The sequence below is a fragment of the Phlebotomus papatasi genome, chromosome 1 (genome assembly GCF_024763615.1).
Source record: "Phlebotomus papatasi isolate M1 chromosome 1, Ppap_2.1, whole genome shotgun sequence".
Lineage (NCBI taxonomy): Eukaryota > Metazoa > Arthropoda > Insecta > Diptera > Psychodidae > Phlebotomus > Phlebotomus papatasi.
In genome coordinates, this window is record NC_077222.1 from 25,579,493 (window position 1) to 25,599,793 (window position 20,301).

A 20,301-nucleotide genomic window follows, 5' to 3' on the forward strand; every position below is an offset into this window, starting at 1 on the left:
AAAAGATATAACAATTTATAGCAAAAATAACAAATAAATCTTACATTACCGGTTTGACGGAAAGTATATAAAAATTACCAATATGCTTTTGCCCTTGTATTAATTTTTTACAATACACAGAAAAAAATATTTTGTAAAAATGTTCGTAAATGTTTGTGAATTCCTGTAGGGGAGTTCCGAAATGTTCGTAAATCGTATAACCCACAAACAAGTTCGTGAAAGTTTATACTTTTTTACTAACATTGTTCTTAACAGGATCACTTGACGAGCATTTTTTGTACTTTTACAAACATTTATTCGTAAATGTTCTTAAACACACAAAGAATGTTCGTAAAAGTTTTTTTTTTCATTTTTTTTGTAAATTTTTGTTTGCCTGACGAATATTTTACGAATATTTGTGAACAAATGACAAAATTCTACGAACATTTTTTTTGTGTGTTTACGAACATTTACGAACAAATGTTTGTAAACGTACAAAAGATGCTCGTCAAGTGATTATGTTACGAACAATTATTGTGAAAAAAGTGCAAACTTTTACGAACTTGTTTGTGGGTTATACGATTCACGAGCATTTCGGAACTCCTCTATAGGAATTCACAAACATTCACGAACATTTTTACAAAATATTTTTTTATGTGTAAAATCTTAATTCATTCCTTAAATCTACAATTTATTCGTAAAATGCCTTAAAATGTGTAATCTGTCAATTTGAATCACTTAACACTTAGAAATTGTTTTCATTATTGATAAATAAAAATGTAAATTTAGTCAGTAAAAATAGGTTTGAAATGAACCTTGAAATACTAGTTGAACTGTTTTCTAAATTTAGAAGCAGAATCAGAATCTATTTGTTATTTCTTTGTTGTGACCTACTCTACCGTACACCTATTGGGATCTTGTAGATTCGAGACTATTCTTTCGATTGAAAGTTTGAGAAAGGTAAAATTTTAATGCAAGTTTTGTCAGAGCAAGATTTAAGTAAAAACGAAGACTGTGAAGCAAATAAAAGACCTAAAAATTTACGTTGAAAAAAAAAAACAAACATTATATTATGAAGTCTAATGGCCTCTACACACTAGAGAAATTTTTGTCCATATTGAAGAGTTTTTCCTACATGAGCGTACGGAATTTGTTTCAAAATGGACATAAATTTCTCTAGTGTGTAGGGGTCATAAGAGAGCAATTAAACTTCAGAAAAATTATTATAAAAACAAAAAAATGTTGCGTGACTGATTTATGGAAAAATCTTAAGATCTCTATGCATGGGAAGTAATTTTAATCAAAAGGAATGGCAAAGCATCACAGGCTTTGCGAAATGCTCGAACTCGTGACTTAGATGCTATACTGCAAAAGTACTTTCGCATCATTTCCCGTTTACCGGTTCTCAACCAATTTGAACTGATTCATAAATCTCTCAAAAGATCATCCAAAATAGTTTTAAAAGTAATAGGATTGATTTTCAGATAAAATTTTTTTATCGATTATGAACCGGTTCATTACCTATTCAAAACCGATTGGAATCGATTTAGTTTTGTCGGAAATTCCATGGCCTTTCCAAAGACTCCAAACATGACCCCATTTGCTTGATAAATGCGCTCTCTAGTGTCTTTTTAACTATTGAGCTTGAAAAACCGTTATTAGGAATGATTCACCGGTATTTTCGTATATGGACGAAATGTTCGCCTGGATAATCTCTAAAACATATCCAAAAATAAAAAAAATCGCACGACGCGTTTTCGAGCAATCCCAGAAAAACATAATTTTGGAAGGGAAGGGGAGGGGTGGGGGGAAAATGAGGGGTATGTTAACGATCCTTGGATCGACTTATGGGGGGGGTCCCCCGAAGGTCCCAAGTCTCTATCTCTAACCGTTTGGCCTCTAGAGCTAATGACAGCCGAATGGACAGATGAACAGACGGGCAAATAGCGTGATGACATTTCACAGAAATCGTCTGAAATGTGAAGATTTGTTAAGAAAAGTGGGGGTGGAAGGTGGAAATTTGGGGGGGGGAGTTGAAAAAAACCGAGGGATTGTATATACTGCTTTCTCCGTAGAGATCGAGTAGTAAAAATTTGTTTTTTTAAGCGATCGCTTGCACTAGCCCAAGGAGCATTTATCGCCATAAATGAGTAGAGATGTCTGATATCTATATGAAAATTATGGCGAAGACTTTATAAATTTCTCCTATATAACCGTATAAAAGAGGCCCATATTCGGCTGAATGGGGAATTTTTATACCCAAATATAACAATTTTTTATTTTATACCTAATCAAGTCATCCTGTACGGTAAAATGTATTGATTATGACTAAATAAAATATAATCACTCTGTAATACCAATGTTATAACTATCGACTGAAGAACTTTTATTTCTTGTCCATTTTCTTTTAAGACTTGCTCAAATATTTTCCTCAAATGAATAATTATTTATCCTCAACGATTCAGTCACATTTTCTGTGCCTTGTGCACTTTTATCGCGTATGAAAGTTTAATGCAATAACTGTTTTCCGTTAGAGGATTAAATATTAGTGAACAAAATTTCATTCCCGACTTGAAATTCTTAAGGGAAAGCTGATAAATTAAATAAAACAAAATTGAATAAATTTATTGCATTTTACATTACATCATTCAAAAAACTTATGGTTCTCAAATTTTTACTGGGTGTATTGATAGAATACATCCCTTTAAACACTAATCTGGACAAATATTAATGCACTGCAATGTTTTGTGCAACATTTTTCCATTAATTTGAGTTGGCGTCGCCAATTTTCTTTATTTTTCCACGCCATAATTTTCTTTTTGTTCCGATAAAATAAAATCAAGACCTTGTAACCCGAATAAGTAAGAAAAGCAGAAAATAAAACACCTTTATATATTTTAGTGATTATGTTTACAAGATGTCGTATATTATATTTATATTGTAGACTTCTTACATCATTAATATCACTACACAGCAAAAATATCAAAAAACTGAAAAATTATGCTTTTGATGAACTTTTTCTGCATTCTGAGCTCTGATTCTGCAATTTGATTTCACGACAAATGATCTTGAAGCTGTCCTAACGCTTGTACTTGCGTTACACTGCAATTAAAGGGTGAAAATATTAGCTATCACAAACGAAGTGTTAATTCACTATTTTTCCATCATTTGCACTTACTTTGTAAAATTTAATCCCTTCCATCTATATACTCGATTTTTCTGCATACGCTGGCGCACTTCAGGACTCTAATTAATGTCAGACATCACTTTTTTTCACAAATTTTCACTCGCAGATGAACTTCTGCTTAGTAAACAAAGCAGAATTTGACAATCTGGCAGCGTCATACAAAAAGAAGACAAGTTGTATATAACTTGTGTCTTTTATGGAACAAATGTAACTAAAATATATCAGAACATGATGTTCACACAATTTCACGACATTATGTGAACATAATGGCATGAATGTATAAGATAAATATACTTTAGAAATATTTGACATAGTTTTATACATTTTCACTCAAAAATAGATTATATTATGAGGAAAATATTATGAGGAAAAATATTATGAAATATTATGAGGAAAATAACAATATTTTAACTGGAATTTATCAAACAAAATGTATTATATGTATTAATAGAAAATAACTGATACTTTCTATACAATTTTTAGTTAAATTATTATACTGGCATTCAACGCACATAATTTTCATATAATTTACATGAATTGCGTTCATACATTATATTTTTAAGAAATAGCTCGATTACGTTGAAAATATGTTGGTTACATTTGAGACATACATTATTTGGATATCAAATGCCCCTTGGGAGTGTATGTAAAAACGTCAAAATTCTGCCAAAAAAGCAATTTTTGACGAAAATTGCTCACAAATGTGTACGTGTACAGGCCTTTAGCTTAAACTAACTCAGTTAATACTGAAATACGTATGACGAATAATACAATGTAATATATGTATTCATTATAAGTTTAACCAATGTTTGGTACGTTTAACAAAAAATCAGCTTTTGGGGTATTAACATCAATTTTTATCAATAAATAAGCGACGATAAAAGCTTGTCCTCTGGTACAGATTGTTCAAATTCGACTTTTTGTTGTGAAATTATCACAATCAGTTTCCGTGTACATGTACAAGTGTGTATGTTTTTCATGTTATCCATGTAGCTTTTATTGAATCTGCGACATGCTATAAATACCACAAATAGAGATTAACATAGAAGTGCAACTGATACGAAATCTCCATTAGATGTACATTTATTTTGTGGCTGTGACAAGCTTTTGTTCAATTCTATTGCTTTTAATTCCTCAGTAGATCCCCTATTGCGTTCCAACTATGCGAAGTAATCACTAACTTGCAATGCAATACTCCATGGACACTTGACTATAAAATCCGCTTTTCCATCAAATTCCAACACTTTGTTGAGATTCTTCACAAACTCAACTTTTGCAGTTGAAGTTGACAATCCAAACTCGTTGAATTGAGTCAAAACTTTAGAAACACGTATGATATCGAGCATGAATACATGATTTTATTTTTTTGTGGATATGTGTTAAAAAAGGCTTCTAAGAATTTTACAGTGCACATGTCTAGATTTCGACTACCTATTCCTATGGTTGATATTTCTGTGATTAAAATAGTTATACTTTCACTATAATATATGTTAATTTATTTATATTCAAAAAATTGTGAGTCATATGTAGAAAAAATGAAATTCAGATTTTATCTGAACAATCTCAACAAAAATCATTTTTGAAATGATTTTCCAGGTAGTTCAACTCAAAAAGCAGATATAATGTGATATGAAATGATATGCACGTAGTGAAGTATCGTACGGAAGTGATATACATTTTATTTCTACAATAATCTCTCCCTTGATTTGGCTTTTTCTCCGTAGCACGAATGCTTCTTGAGAAAACGGTGTGGCATATTAACTTTACCTTTCAATAAAGATTTAATATCGATTTTTCAGTGATTTTAGAACTAAAGTTATCGCTACTCCACAATTGCAAAATAGGGTGAAATTTTGTTTTCAGATTTATTCTGCCTCATACACTAGGGATAGACCCAAAAAATTGTATTTAAACGGTTATAAATTAATTTCAAATCATTTTAATTTGTTTATTAACTGCGTAAACGAAAGATCTTGTAATATACTATAAACCTAGAGAATATCACAAGCTTGTATAACCGATACCTTATTTACGCTAGAATCAAATAATTAGCCTTTTTAAACCCTATGTTCAATCGGTTCGATCGCATCAGTACAAGAGTGTAGCGAAGAAGAAAGGTCAAGGAGGGGTGAAATAATTGAAGAACACTAAGATTTAGCTTACCAAGGTATTTTCATCGCAGAAAGACGTCTTTACTGACTTTAAAGATCTTGTGTTGAATCTTATAAGCTCTCAAAAAAAAATCAAAATCATTCAATTTGGAATATAAATGGATTCATGGTGAAACGTTGGATAAAATCCAATATTAGAAGCTTAAAAACACTTTTTGGGGAGGACTTTATGGAAGCTTTCAATCAACTTTTTTAAAGAGCGCTGCAATGATGTATTTAGAAAAGCACGTTCTTTGGGAATCCTCAAGCTTTCCACATCTAACCTCTAAATCTAAATAATAATGAATATCGGTATAGTATTAAATTTTTTGGTGAATTTTTAAGACTCTAATGGCCTTTACAAACTAGAATTAGAAACTCTTCAATATGGACATAAATTTCTCTAGTGTGTAGAGGTCACAAGAGAGCATTTTCCACACTTTTTGATCAATTTCCCCGCATGTTCATCAAGGAAAAGTTTTCTTGATGTCAAGCAAACTTTCAGTTCACGAAAGAGCTTCTTCTTTAAAACATATAAAAAAGGTTTCAAACCACATATAAAAGAATAATTTTCTTTATTAAAATGTCCATAAAAAACTCAACTTTTAAAAATGTTTTAGAAAATTTAAGAAGTAATTATCTAAACATTTCTTCTCAAATAAATCAGATAATTCAATTATTTAATTTAGTCCTACCTCTTCATGTTATAATTATATTGTTTAGGCAAAACCAATTTACATAATAAAGCGTGGCTTCTGAGTGACTAATAACCTATTTAATTAATTTCCTATTTCATCTACAACTTTTAAAAATATTTAATTTTGTTATCCAAAGTGCCACAAAAATGGTGTGGCCTAATTTTAAACTTTAATTTGATCTTTGATTTCATGTGTCTTTCTTAAATATTTTTCAAAAATCTGTTTTCAGTTGTTCGAAAACTTTTGACTAGAAAGCTTTGAGTCAGAGGCCAGCCGGTAAGAGATATTGACTTCTGGTCTTCGACGACCCCCCTCCCCCGCCCGTAAGACAACATCATCTAGGACAGTCTTTTTTACTTACGGGCCCCCGCTCTGCTCCTTTCCCTCCAAAACCATGTTTTTTGGTATTTCGAAAACGGCACCAGAATTTTTTTATTTTCGAATATGTTTTAGAGGTAGTCATGATGCACATTTCGTCCTTAACCTTTTAAGGAAAAGTGGGACACTACTGGCCCAAGAACAAAAGAATGTTTTACTATATTTTGTCCTCTAAGAAAAACCATTTTCGTTTCTGGGACACCGGTATCGCATTAGTCCTTAACCCTTTAAGGACGATTGGAACACCGGTATCCCTAGAGAAAATATTTTTTCCTGACTACTTAAAGTTATAGTAAGGTGGGGTAACCGGATCGTTTTCCGAAGAGTGCTACTTAAACGCTTGTTTTTGGACTGATGAAATTATTTTTTACTTCTTCTAAATCTATAGAATTATTCACTGTTTCATTCAGAAACGTAATTTTAATTAAACATTTGGATTTAAAATAACTTTCTTCACAAGGAAAAAACAATAGTTTTCAATCAACGAGCTGGCATTAGCGAAAATATTACTGCTAGAAAATTTTTAATGAAGAACCCAGCTGGCACAAGATTGAAATGAGTCGATTACACTCATTTATTTAATAAATAAAAATATTATTTTTGCTTTTTCTCAAACTTGAATAGATTATATTATGTTACTGTAGTGAATAAATTACGGAAATAAAAATAAAAAGGGACAGATAATCCTAACCGGCTTATGTAGGTGAGATTCTTAACGTGAGCTAACTCGGAGTGCATGCAAATTCGATTTAGAGCTGAAATTGTGAGTCGCCATTCAGTTATCTTGAATCAAATTCGTGAAATTATACAAATTTTGTATTTAAACCAAAATATCAAGGATTTGGATGAACTGGCACAAAAGTGATATATGGGTGAAATGTAGACCAGAATGTTCTCTATAATTTTCCTATAGAACATGACCGCATCGATTACTCAGAAGCCAAGATAAGCGAGGCTTTTTGTTTCTTAACTTTTTTTTTCATCCAGAGTGCCCCAAGTGTTCATTTGTTGAACTTCAACTATATCAAAGAATTGTTGTATTTTGTGGGACTTTCCATTTAAAACCCTATTTTAAGTGTCTTGGTGGAGTAGAGGCAGTCAAATTGGCATCTGAGTGATTTCAAAGCGTTATTATGAGAAAAATCAATTTTTTCACACTTAAACGGCAAAATCGGAGTGATAGCGTAGTCTGAGCGGAAAATGATGTATGGACGAAATGTAGAGACAAATGTCCTCTACAATTATGTCGAAGTAATCATCAAAATCGGTTTAGCGACAGTCGAGATAATTGAGGTTATGTGATATTGAAATTGGTTTTCGACTGTGGCGCCCCTGGTGTTTGTCCCACGAAGTTCAAATATTCTGGAAGTTGTAGCATTTGGTGAGATCTTTCGTTTAAGCCCTCATTCATCAAAATCGGTTACATAGAACCGGAGATATGATTTTTTGAATTTCGTGAACTTTGACCCCTCATATCTCCGGTTCTATTGAAACCACAGCGTACTTACGCACCGTTTTGGAAACGTCCTAGACTGGGCTACAACATACTAAAATTTCATTAACTTGCACAATGCCGTTTTTGAGAAAAATTACTTTGAATTTCGATGAATTTTGACGCTATCGCAGCGCCACCTATGGGGACTTTTTGAACTTCCATCTGAAAGTGCTCATCGAGACGAGACCAAAAAGGTAAAATTTAGGTCGCTATGTTAATTAGAACCGGAGATAGAGGCCGGTCAATATTCGAAATTTGACCCCTTATAGCTCGGGTCAGGGGTTATGGATCGACTTAAGGTTTTTTTTGTTTGATAGGTATAATCAACGGCTACAACATACTAAAATTTCAGCCCGATGCATAAGGAATTTTTGAGTTATTTAACTTTTAAGATTTAAAAATTTTCTTTTTAATAATAGCGCCCCTAGCGGTGGTTTTATGAATTTGCGATGTTAGAAGGGAAAGTGGCATTTTACGAGAGCTTTCCAAAAAGCCCTCACTTTTTAAATTCTGACAATTAGAACCGGAGTTATGGCCATTTTAAGAATTTTTTTTGGACCCTTATAGCTCGGGTCAGGGGGGTCGGGGGACCTTAAGTTTGGTATTGATGGAAAGCCCTAAGGCCCAGCTATAACATTCTAAAATTTGAGCCCGATCGATGCCATAGGGGCGGAGCTATTGAGAAAACAAAAAAGGGGGGTCTTCAAAATGGCGGAAGGAGGGGTGGGGGGTGGGGGGTCAATGCACCAAGTTGCAATTTTTATACGATATATAACCTTTGCCGAAAACCGCAAGTCGATATCTCTTTTAGTTTAGGAGCTATTAAGCTCCAAAGAGCGGCCGGACGGACGGACGGACGGGAACGGTTTTTAGCCATCCATATATTCGTGATCAGGAAGTGTCAAAACACATTCTGGCAAAGTTTGAGCGCGATCGGAGGACATGAGATTTTGTTAGGATTATAGTAGGTGAGATTGTTAAGAATCTCACCTAATATTATTTTAAGTGGATTAGTCATAATACGATCCAGATAGCGAAGCGCCCGGATTAGCACACTTGACTATATTTATTTCTAATATTAGTACGGAATTGCAAAATAGAAGGTTGAAAGAATCTAGGATATTTTTTGCAAGTCTATAACTATTTACTATTGATAAATATTCAAGCTAAAAAATGACAAATTTTTAAATTACCGGATTTATGAATGAACCCTTTGAGGATCAATGGGTCGCTAGTGACCCTGCTGGCCAATAAAGACTTTTATTTTTTGCTATACTATATTATTTTTCCTTTAAAGCTTTTTTTATATAAATCACCAATAGGGTAACGTGTGGTCTTTCTGGAAAAGGTGCTTTTCGGGACATAACATGGGTATTTTGGGACACATCAAAAATCCTACAAATATTTCTTTTCTAATTATTTTTAAGTTTTATATGAAATATTAAGCTCTTTACGTATGAGATAAACATAAAGCTTCTGAAATTTTATTTATTTTAAACCGTGAAACGCTTGAATTGTGAGTGTCACATTCCACTTTTTACAAAAACCTTTAGTGTGGTCAATTTTGCAGATATCAACACAAACAGTCCTTAGTTTTTTTTCGATTTAAGTCACTTTACAAGTGAAATTTAAACAAAATTTTTATGAAGGAGTGAAGTTTAGACCTTCTACTTAGAATTAAATAATCAGGATCGGTTATGCATTTTACGTTATTATGCATAATAGCGACTTTTTCTTGTCAAGAAATACCCAACTGTTCCGAAATATACTAATCTTACTTCTTTACATTTTTTGCTATTTTGTATAAAAAATAATTTATTTTTCACCATTTTTCGATCAAGATCTTATTCTGGATAGAATAAGGTACATATATATTTGTATAAACAATGAAAAAAAAATTTGAGAAGTCGTTAAGCTGTTTGAAACATGAAAGTGCTAAAAAGTGGCCCAAATTACCACATGGTACCCTAATCCATTGCTCCATAAAGTGTTAATGGGAAACTCAAATACTACCTTTAGAAAAAAAAATGTCTTTATACGTGTTGTTAATGCGACCTTTTGTTTCTTGAGCCAGTACATGGCTTAAACCATTAAAGGAGTTATGTAAGCAGAAGTTACGGAGGAATTAAAGCATTACACAGCAAAAATCGAGAATCCCAGCTGAAATTTCAGCCAATAGAACGGGTGTGGACTTTGAAAATATTTGTCTTGAAAACTCAGCCAATGGACCTGAATTTGGGGTTGTTCAGATTATTCCCTGCAGCACTGTTTATTTATATTTCGATAAAGTTTTACTGGACTGCGGTGGAGCAGAGCGAATTGGCATCATGAAAAAATGATTAAGAGAGGATTTTGGGGAGATAAATCAAATTGTGAAATCTTTTTTTTTTATTTTGTGGTTGTCTCACAGATGTTGAATTTGTAATCTCAAGAGTATTGCATTTGACAGTAGGTCAGTAGCATTTGGCTCTATTTATATTCTTGCTGTTAGTCATTCCCAGGAGTTTGACTTAATTGCAGAAAGACTGAGATAGATGGGATCTTTTTTATCCACCAACATAATCCATATGAAATTATTTTCCCTTTGGTCGTTTTGCAGCTTGGATTCGAGAGGTGGTGGTCCATTTGAATCTGCCACACACTCTGCTCTGGCTAGTGATCTCGGAAATCGCCTGTACTTCTCATCCGGGTCCCGACCGCATGATGCCAAATTGCAGATTCGTGGAGTTAAGGCCACAGATGAGGGCGTCTATCGCTGTCGTGTGGACTTCTTCAATTCACCCACCAGAAATTTTAGAGTTAATTTAACTTTAGTTGGTGAGTTTCATCCTCCACCATCAGCATCACAATCAAATTTCGCTTACTCGTGTTGTTTTCTTTTTATGAACTTTCCGTTTTATTTCTTAACTTTACAGTTCCACCCGATGAGCCAAAAATTTTCGATGCTCAAGGAAAGGAAGTCACAGGTGGAGTTGCTGGACCATTTCGGGAAGGTCATGAGCTCTTCCTCTCCTGCCAAGTTTCAGGAGGTGAGAAAGATCCACATAACAGAATTCTGTGTAAATTGGCACAAACTTTTGTGTTAATAACTTTCGAAGTAGTTTATTTTGGTATGTGCTGGTATTTTACGTTAGGTGTATTTAATTATATTTTAAGTACACCAAAAACAGTGTGATATTTGAAAATGAAACCTCTTTATAGCAAAGTTTAATGAAGTTTTGAATGTTGATAGTGTTACAATGACAAAAATTTGACAAGTCATTACCAAATGGATAAGATGTATTATATTTGAATTCAAATAAACCTGGGAAAGTGTTAATACTTTATATCAGACTGTTGTAATATATGACACTGATATCACTGAAGCTGTCACATTTGACAGTAATTGTCAAATTGACATTGATTTAAAATACAACAATCAAATATTTGATGTCAAAATTTCTTACCCATCATTTTATTGATCAGATTTATTTTCTTGTCTATTGCCAATAATAATAATTCAAGAGACGGTGCCCAGGTGTCTTAGTTCCACATTTGACAATTTATTGTCATGTTGACATAAATTTGAAGTAGAGGAATGAAATTTGTCACTGAATATACGGAAGAACGGGCATTTCTTTTATAGATTATTCAAAAGAAAATCTGTAAAAAGAAATATTTTCACTGGAGAAAATGAAGGCTGTTGACTCAGTTGCATATCTGACAGCTGTTGTCACATTGACTGTTATTGAAAATATCGTATTGAAACGAATGAATTCAAAATTTTATATTTGAAATTCTTGTACAATTAGGGGAAGTGCCCATAATTTTGGACAGTCTGCATATAAGCATCGATATTCTAAGTTTGAAGTGCCATATTTTCAATACTAATTGACTTTTCTTGTTACTCTCTTTTCAGAAGGATTGTTTAGAAACTTGGCAAGCTATTTATCATCTCATTTTTACTAAAATTAGTTTTAATACGTTTAAAAATGAATTGATATGTAGAGGTGAATTTGACTCTTATTTTAGACAACTTGGTTATTAATTTTTACAACTTGTCTGTAAATTTGGACAGCTAATCCGCCTCAACAGGATGCCCATTGTTCTTCATTTTATGAACCAATCTTACCAAGTCCTCTTTCTGGTCATGTAAGGGAAACGTGAAATGTCACAAGAAGCCCAGAAACTTTCCATATCATTCATTTAAGTGAGTTGACTTCGGTACTCCAAGTACGTGCGGATTCGCTCATTCCCTGCTCTTTCCGGGAGCCTTTCAAGGCACTTCTCACTGCATCTCTTTCGTAGAGATGATGCTCCTTTGTTTCTCCAGGCATTTGTCCAACCTAGTCATCACAAAAGCTAAAACTTCACGAAATTTCGTGAGAAAAACACCTGTCCAAAATAAGAATCATCACCTCACTGGTGAATGTCTTAAAAATTTCCCATTTTTCACACGAAAAATATAATTCACAAGGCAAATCTCACTTCAGGTCAAATGTACAAATCATCAGTAACGTGAATCAACACAATATTCAATGAATATTCAATAATATCACTCAAAAACAGCGAACAAACTTTGTTAGTACTTCACCAAAACTAAATAAGACTGAAGTAAGCCACGAAGTTCTGTCATATTTCTCGTAAGCAATTGCTCACACTGAATTTTCAACAAAGCAATTTCAACTCAAATCATATTCAAATTTTAACGTATTTAGTGTTAAAATATTCCAAAAAGAACAAATATTTAGATAGAATTCATTATTCATCAAATATTGGAATAAAAATCCATTATTTTAATCAATTTATATTTAGTGTCCAATGTTATCCTCAAAGTGTCCAAAATAAGAAACTGGACAAAATTATAAGCATTTCCCCTATCTTTAAGAGAATTTATGAGAAGGCAAAATGAAAATGTTCTGAGAAAAACAAAATGTAAACAACAGATTTGAAGTTTGACAGATACTGTCATATTTCCATTGATTTAAAAAAATGGTAGGGAAACGAAGAAAAAGGATAAATTTTTAAATTAAATAAATTCAGTTATGAGGGGTTAGACATTTCGATTTTACCGATGACAAGAGTTTCCTGTTTTTCGACTTTCGCTATGCAAATTACGATAAAATTTTTGCGGTTTTGGTATATTACTAAGCAATTTTTCGATTAGTTGGGATTTGCGATACATTTTTTGTCTTTCATTTCTTAATATGATTTCCTAAAATGAGACAACCCTTGATTTTAATAAAATAATAAAGCGCTGACGTGTCAATTTCCCATTTGACAGTTGTTGTTGTTATCACACTCTAGCGAGCACAGTTAGCAGAAAAAATAGCATTTTCAGCATTTTTTTTGCTGAATCGGTCTGCTGGCCAATCAGCAACTCTCGAACAAAAAGTGCTAAGCAATTCATGTATTGTATGTATGGCACCGTTTTGCGCTCGCAGCGGATGATGGCAGAACTAAACACTGTAGGCAGATGCCGCTGGAAACAATTTAGCAGATTTTCTCTTTCATTTTTTTCTTTTTCTCTCAAAATGAACTTAGAATTTCCCCTGAAATTATTTATCAACTTGGGGGATACCATAATCACGATTTTTATAACCTATATTGTTATAGGATTTATGCTACGGTATGCTGTCTATAGAGGATGGTCAAATAGGAGTATTAAACATACTCCTGACCAAAAATTCTGCATTTTTTAGTGAATTGTGTCATAATTTCCTTGAGAAAAAAAATTATTCTGAGGAAATATTCAGTCGAGGGTTATAAAATTATTCGTTATGTATAAAAAATATGTTTTTTCTTTTGAAAAAAAGCATATTTTCCTCAATTTTTGCAATTTTTTTTGTAAATGGATTCATAATATTTATTTTTTTTGATAAAATTAAACAATACAAAAATTAAATTGGTCGGAAAAGGTTGAAGAATACATATTATTCAAAATTATTATTTTTTAATTTTTGCGAATTTTAATTTTTTTTGCTTTATTTTTTAATGTCAAATGTGGTTATTGTAAGAATCATGAAATTGTAATAATGGAAAGGGTTTACATTTAGCTTCTATTCAATCCCGTCAACCTCAACAAAGACAAAAACCAAATTCATTAAAGTCTCTCAATCGATTGAGAAAAAAGAATAACTTTGACTAACTGCCGCTGCCACCGCTAGTGTCACTTCAAGGTTAGCAGAACTCAGTTGAAAATATATATTTTTTCAGCTGATTTGAAACCGCTTAGCATTTAGTGCTCGCTGGGACTGTAATTGTTGAAATTGAATTTAAAAACTAGACAGCATTAATAAATACCTAAAAGCTTAGAAATAATTAAATCCTTATAAGAAATATTAAAAATACTCTTTATAGAAATTACAAAAATAGAGAAAATCCTCTAACTTAAATTTAATTAAATTTATTCAAAATTTAAACAAAAAAAAAACAAAACAAAAATTGAAATAAATTCTGAATTTAAAGTAAATTCTATTTGGACTTTTGAAATTGATATTTAATTGGCGTTTTACATTGAACTTTCTACCCATAGACAACAATTAATGATTACGCTGTCCAATTTGTCACTTTTGCAAAATCCATAAATTTCAATGGAAAGTTTAAGGTAAACAAAAATAAATTTTGTCAAACGTCCAAGAACACATCCTTCAATAAATGATGCTTATTTGAATTATGATATGAATTGCTGATTTTACTCTCTTGATGCTATTTGCACCTCAAAAGTGGTTTGTGACATGAAAATGTAATCCATCATTTCTATTCATGTAAAAGAGAGCATTGAAAAAAATTCTCCACTAAAGTTGAGAAAAAAAAATTTGCATATTTGAAGAGTGAAGGATTTTAAAATCAGCCACAGCTTAAAGGGTGGCAACTATTTTTGAATTGCAAATACATGCATTAAAGTTAATAAGTTTCCAAGATAAAAAATGTACAAATTCATGATCTATGTGGAATTTCAGTTAAGAAGAATAATTGAGGCCAAGTCTCCATGGATAACTTTTGTACCCTTATGACCTCTTTGCTGGCTCTAAAATATTGAGTGACTAAAGAGGAGGGTTATTAGACATTTCTCTCGAATTTACACTGCAATCAATTACCGAAGATTGAAGGAAGGAAAAACCTCTTTTACAAATTCCTCAATTAATTGAGGGTAGATGTTTACTGTCTTCTTACCAGTTCCATCAACAAAAAGCAATATTATGCCGTGTGAGAATTTTCTCAATTCCCCCGTTTGACGGTGACGCGTTTAAAATTCATGTAAAACAGAGGGGAAAAATACACTGAAAAATATCAATAAATGGAAACATCTGTGCACAATAAAATGCTCCTTTGTCCCACAATACCGACAATAATCACCATGTGTTGCCCATAATTTGTGCTTTTTTTTACTCCGTTTTTAAATCTGCCATCGCGCTTTGATCACAATATTGCAATTTTTTCCACAAAAGCTTGTGTCAGAAATGAGTGAAATAAATTAAAGCTAATTATACTTCTCACATATTAATTAATTTTAATAAAACGTTCATTTCCAATAAAGCTATTAAAGTTAAAATTAATTTTTTGAGTCTTTCATATATACGTAACTTCTTAAATTTTGAAATACATTTAATGAATGACAGTGGCTAACAAATGTCAAGTAGAACTTTAAAAGTGACAGTTTAGTATTTGACTTAGTAAAGCATAATGTTGTTGCAGTAATAGGCATTACTTACTTAAGATTAATTAGTAGATGAGGGTTATCGAAATCTCACCTAATATTTAATTTAATTAAATATTTTAATTTCACTGGATAAAGCAATAAATGTGGTGAAATTCTAGCTAATCAGAGAACACCATAGAATTTAAAACGAATTTAAAATTAACTAAAATTATCGAGGATCACCGTAAGGATCTTTTTCCCTAAATCAAACCTTGTTTTCTTTCTTTTGGAGTCTGACGGGGAACTTTATGCTCTCAATTCTTCCGGTGTTCGTCAGAAGGGTATTCCTCTTTTCAAATTAAAAGAATCTGTTTTTTCTCCAAAGCTTTCAACCCGTGTTCTGACGTGTTCCGGTGTTCTGACGAATACCGGAAGAATTGAGAGCATCAAACCTTGTTTGTTCGTTACAACGTTATTATTCAAATCAATGCCACTAATGGCAACAACTGTTAAGTGACAAAATGTCGAATAATTTATAATGGGAAATCATTTTTTAATTTCCTTTTTTAAAAAGTTTCCTTCCTAATTGTATAGAAACTCATTCAAGCATTTTATTGTCAAGAAATTAGAATCATTATTAGCTTAACCCTTTAAGGACGATTGGAACGCCGGTGTCCCATAAAGAAAATAATTTTTCCTGACTACCTAAAGTTATTATTTTCTTATGTTTATACATAATTGCAAAGTGGAAGGTTGAAAGAATCTAGGATATTTTTTGCGAATCTTTAGCTATTTGCTATATAGTAAATTTTTCACATAAAAAAATACGAATTAAGAAATTAAATTAAGAATTATTTTTTTTAAGCAAAACCGTTTTGGAAAAAGAAACTACAATACTCAAACATAAAATTTTTCATTAGAGCAAAAATTATCAGTCATTGGTATCTTCGGAGAAAATACTTAAATTTTTGGACTATTTTTGTTGCTATCGTTCATAGAAACAAAAGTACACCAAATCAGGGGTGACATGATAACTTATTTTCGATAGTATGGACTGTCGATTCTGTAAAATTTAAACGATAACTTTACTTCCTGTAACTAATATAGATGTTCATCAGGAGTCACATTCTTTTAAGAATGTCACAATAAATGACCCAACAGTGCGTAAATAGTCGATATTCACTTAATCTAAGAGATATAGATTTACCGATACTATCGATTCGATAGTGTCGAAAAGCTATCATTCCACCCCAGACTCTTTTGGTTTTCCAAAAGTTAGATGTACGACGTTTTACAAGTTTTGTTGATCGGTTTCATTGTTATTGCTGATTTTCTGTCAGCGATAACTGTCTCGTCGTTAAAGGGTTAAATAATATTTAATTTATTTAAATAATATTTTAGGTTAAATTTAATTTTGGACTACCAATTATTTAAACAACAAGACTTCATTGAGGAATAGCCGGACTTGGCTCGCAAAAATGGGAAACGGGTTCTTAAGAATAAATTTGAGCCTATTAGAAATTATGCATTACTGAAACCCCAAAATGATATATTTCAGCACACGTTAATGAAAATTAGTGGCTAATTGTGACTCGAATCTAATGCCCTAGACTCACTTACGACTTAAGCTGAGAAACAGATTAAAGTAATTATAATCACTATTATGATCAGATTACATTTCCACCGGTTTCTAATTAATCCGTCTCTCATCTTAAAACGAGATACAGCTTAGTTAGTAGAAAACTTATGGGAATTTAGTTATATCATTATTTTAACTATAATATGTTAAGCCATCTCTCGTCTTAAGTTGTAAGTGTGCCTAGGGCATAATACTGAACTTTGAAATTTTCTCATGCAGTAAAGTTTGAACAAAGAGTTGAATAAGTATAGCTGTAGAATTTTCTAAGTAAAAATCAAATTCAGCCAGTGTGGTTACGTTTCAGGAGGTTACGTATCGCGATAACGAGGTAGGGGGAGGTGGGGCTACTTTGAGCTGTGGGGCTAGATTGTTATACGACTTTTTCGCCTATTTCTAAATGAAGCTGGTCCTTACAATAATTTTATTTAGATCCACAATTATTGTGCCTATCCAAATTACGTAATGTTAAAACCCAGTCGCCATTGGAAACATGCGAAAAAATCGTATAACAATGTAGCCCCACAGCTCAAAGTAGCCCCACATCCCCCTAGCCCTCATTAATGCAAATTGTTGCATGCCACATTCCTTAATATTATATTTGGATAGATCAACATTTTCTTTTGCCTTTGACCATTTTAATTTAGCGCAGACGTGTTCTAAATTTTCGGGTCGTATTTTAATGTGTTTAAATGTTTTTATATAATACAAATAGAAGTTCCATTGACAATATTTTGCCAACGACCTAGGGAATAGGGATAGATTAAAAGAGACAAATGGAATATGTCTGTACTAAAATCTGATAATTCTAATGTTTGCTGGTATGATCAGAATTACTATTTTTCTGATCCAATCCAGATTGTACCATTTTTAAAAGCTTTTTTTCACTTTAAATATTAAGAGCAACAGGTCTGTACTAAAAATTTTTAATGTAAATTGTTGCTGGTATGGTTCGCAATAATATTTTTTAATGGATGGTAGATCAAATTTATTTTGGTCTTAGCACTTATCTTTAGCACAGATATGTTGTTTTATTTAATCACAGACATGTTCTAAATTTCCGAGTAGTATTTTCATTTTTTTTTAAGTTTATTACTTATTTGGAATATGTTTGTTCTAGAACTTGCTAATGCTGGTTGTTGCTGGTACGGTTGGTAATATTTTTAATATTGCTATTGACGAATTAATAATATTATTATTATTAATAATAATTAGTGATGTTAATTTTATAAATAACGAAAGATCAGATATTTTAAATAATGTTTTAACTTTTTAAAACTTATATTTTATGTAAAAAACATGTCTGTGCTAAAATTTGTGCTAATTTTTTATGGTAGGGTTGGCAATGTGATTAGATAAATTGGTGGTCGAAAAATCTTTTTTACGTTTGAGCATTTCATTTTTAGTACAGGTATGTTCTAAATTTGCAAATAGTATTTCAATACTTATAAAAGATTTTATAATGTAATGCTTTGATTTTTATTTTACATCAGTATTAATCAATCAACTAAAAAACGTGATTCTATTAAAAAGAAAGTGCATAACCATAAAATTTACATTCTTGTGTTAATTTAAACGTTTACATCTTAATTAATAAATCAAATTTATATACAATAATGGCGCTTTGATAGGTGAGAATTGAATATAAATCAAATATTTATTTTCATTATTATTTGTGGAAATTTATCTCGGCCGAGGTATACATAGAAATATAGTTCTGATAATAAAAGAAAATAGGGGGAAGTAGGGCACCTTTGAAATTGGAATTTTTCACCTATTTTTAAATTAAATTATAAGTCTGATCGTGATATAATTTAGCTTCTCAATCTGTTTGTACAGCTGAGTTATATCACGATAAGGCTAAATTTTATTTAAAATTAGGTGAAAAATTCCAATTTGAAAGGTACGCCACTCCCCTCTATTCTTAGTAAGAAATACTTGGAAATGGATCAAACTGAATGTTAATAAGAACAAAATTTCTCATAAAATTTAATTGGAATTTAAAAATAATAATAAACAGCAAATAAACAGTACAAAATACAAAACAGTATATCAATTTAACATGTTTAATTAAAATAAAAATTTTATGTTACGTATTAAATTTTCGGTATTAAGCAGTTATGAAAATGTAATTCATTGCCCTCATTACCTATAAAATGATTTTAAATTAAAGTAGGTAAATGCATGTTTTTGAAAATTAACAACCATCCAATTCTTCCTACAACTAAAACATTTCATTTGCACTTCCACCGATGAAATGCAATAAACATTTTCTTGTATTTTGTAAATATTTATAGTGAGAAAGACATTGAACTCCTCCTAAATCTCTCAATTGCCAATCTCAATATAAAATTATTTACTAAGCAAAAAGACAAGTTTCTTGCGATCTGAGTGAGAATTACCATTAACAACTTCCGAAGTTGGAATATTGAGAATGAGAAATTTAAGCAGCATCTCGAGCATTTCCATGGACAAGAGAAGATGCTCTTGTTTATGGGATAAGCATAAAATTTCGTGTTAAATAGTCATTAAAATCATGGTATAGCTCTATTGGGGGAAAATGTAAAATACCAGCACAATCCTTAATTTTCCCGTCATCCCGGGGAATAAATTAGTTGCTGGGGATGGGGGATGGTGAGAACAGGCATAAAGTCAATGGAAGGTGCAATTAGCAGTTGGTGAAACTTTCTCCACCAGTCATTCCCCATCGATAGAAAGATAAATCCGCTTGGAAATACTACAAGGAAATGCTCTTTCCAGGACGTCCTCTACCCAAAGTCACTTGGTGGCGAAACAACGAAGAAATTTCTGGCATTAGTCACCCTTCGGCTGACGTTCAAACGACCGTTGTGAATCAGCTTTTTATTGAGAACATCACGAGAGAATATCTGGGAACGAGACTCCAGTGTCGTGCTCAAGGATCCAAGTTAATTTCTCCAGTGGTGAAGGAGTTTGCCATTCAAGTACATTGTAAATAATTTTAAGTCATTCCTAAAATAATCTTTAAAATTAGCCTTTTCACTTTCTTAAAAATTTGCTTTATTGGTTGACAATATCATTTTGAACAGTGGACTCTATTTCATTTTACTGGAACTTATTTTTAAACCTCATTTTTTAATCCTGATTATTTTAGGCCATGCCTCTTCGAGAGTTAAGG

General features: G+C 31.9%; 1 protein-coding gene across 1 annotated transcript in view; it reads left to right on the forward strand.

Moving 5' to 3' along the window:
* Nucleotides 1-20,301, forward strand: part of LOC129798320 (hemicentin-2) — a 127,857-nt gene that overhangs the window by 53,838 nt on the left and 53,718 nt on the right. Inside the window, exons 3-5 of the mRNA XM_055841427.1 lie at nucleotides 10,487-10,704; nucleotides 10,803-10,916; nucleotides 19,905-20,114. Coding sequence (XP_055697402.1) covers nucleotides 10,487-10,704; nucleotides 10,803-10,916; nucleotides 19,905-20,114 — 542 coding nt within the window. The remainder of the gene's footprint in view (nucleotides 1-10,486; nucleotides 10,705-10,802; nucleotides 10,917-19,904; nucleotides 20,115-20,301) is intronic.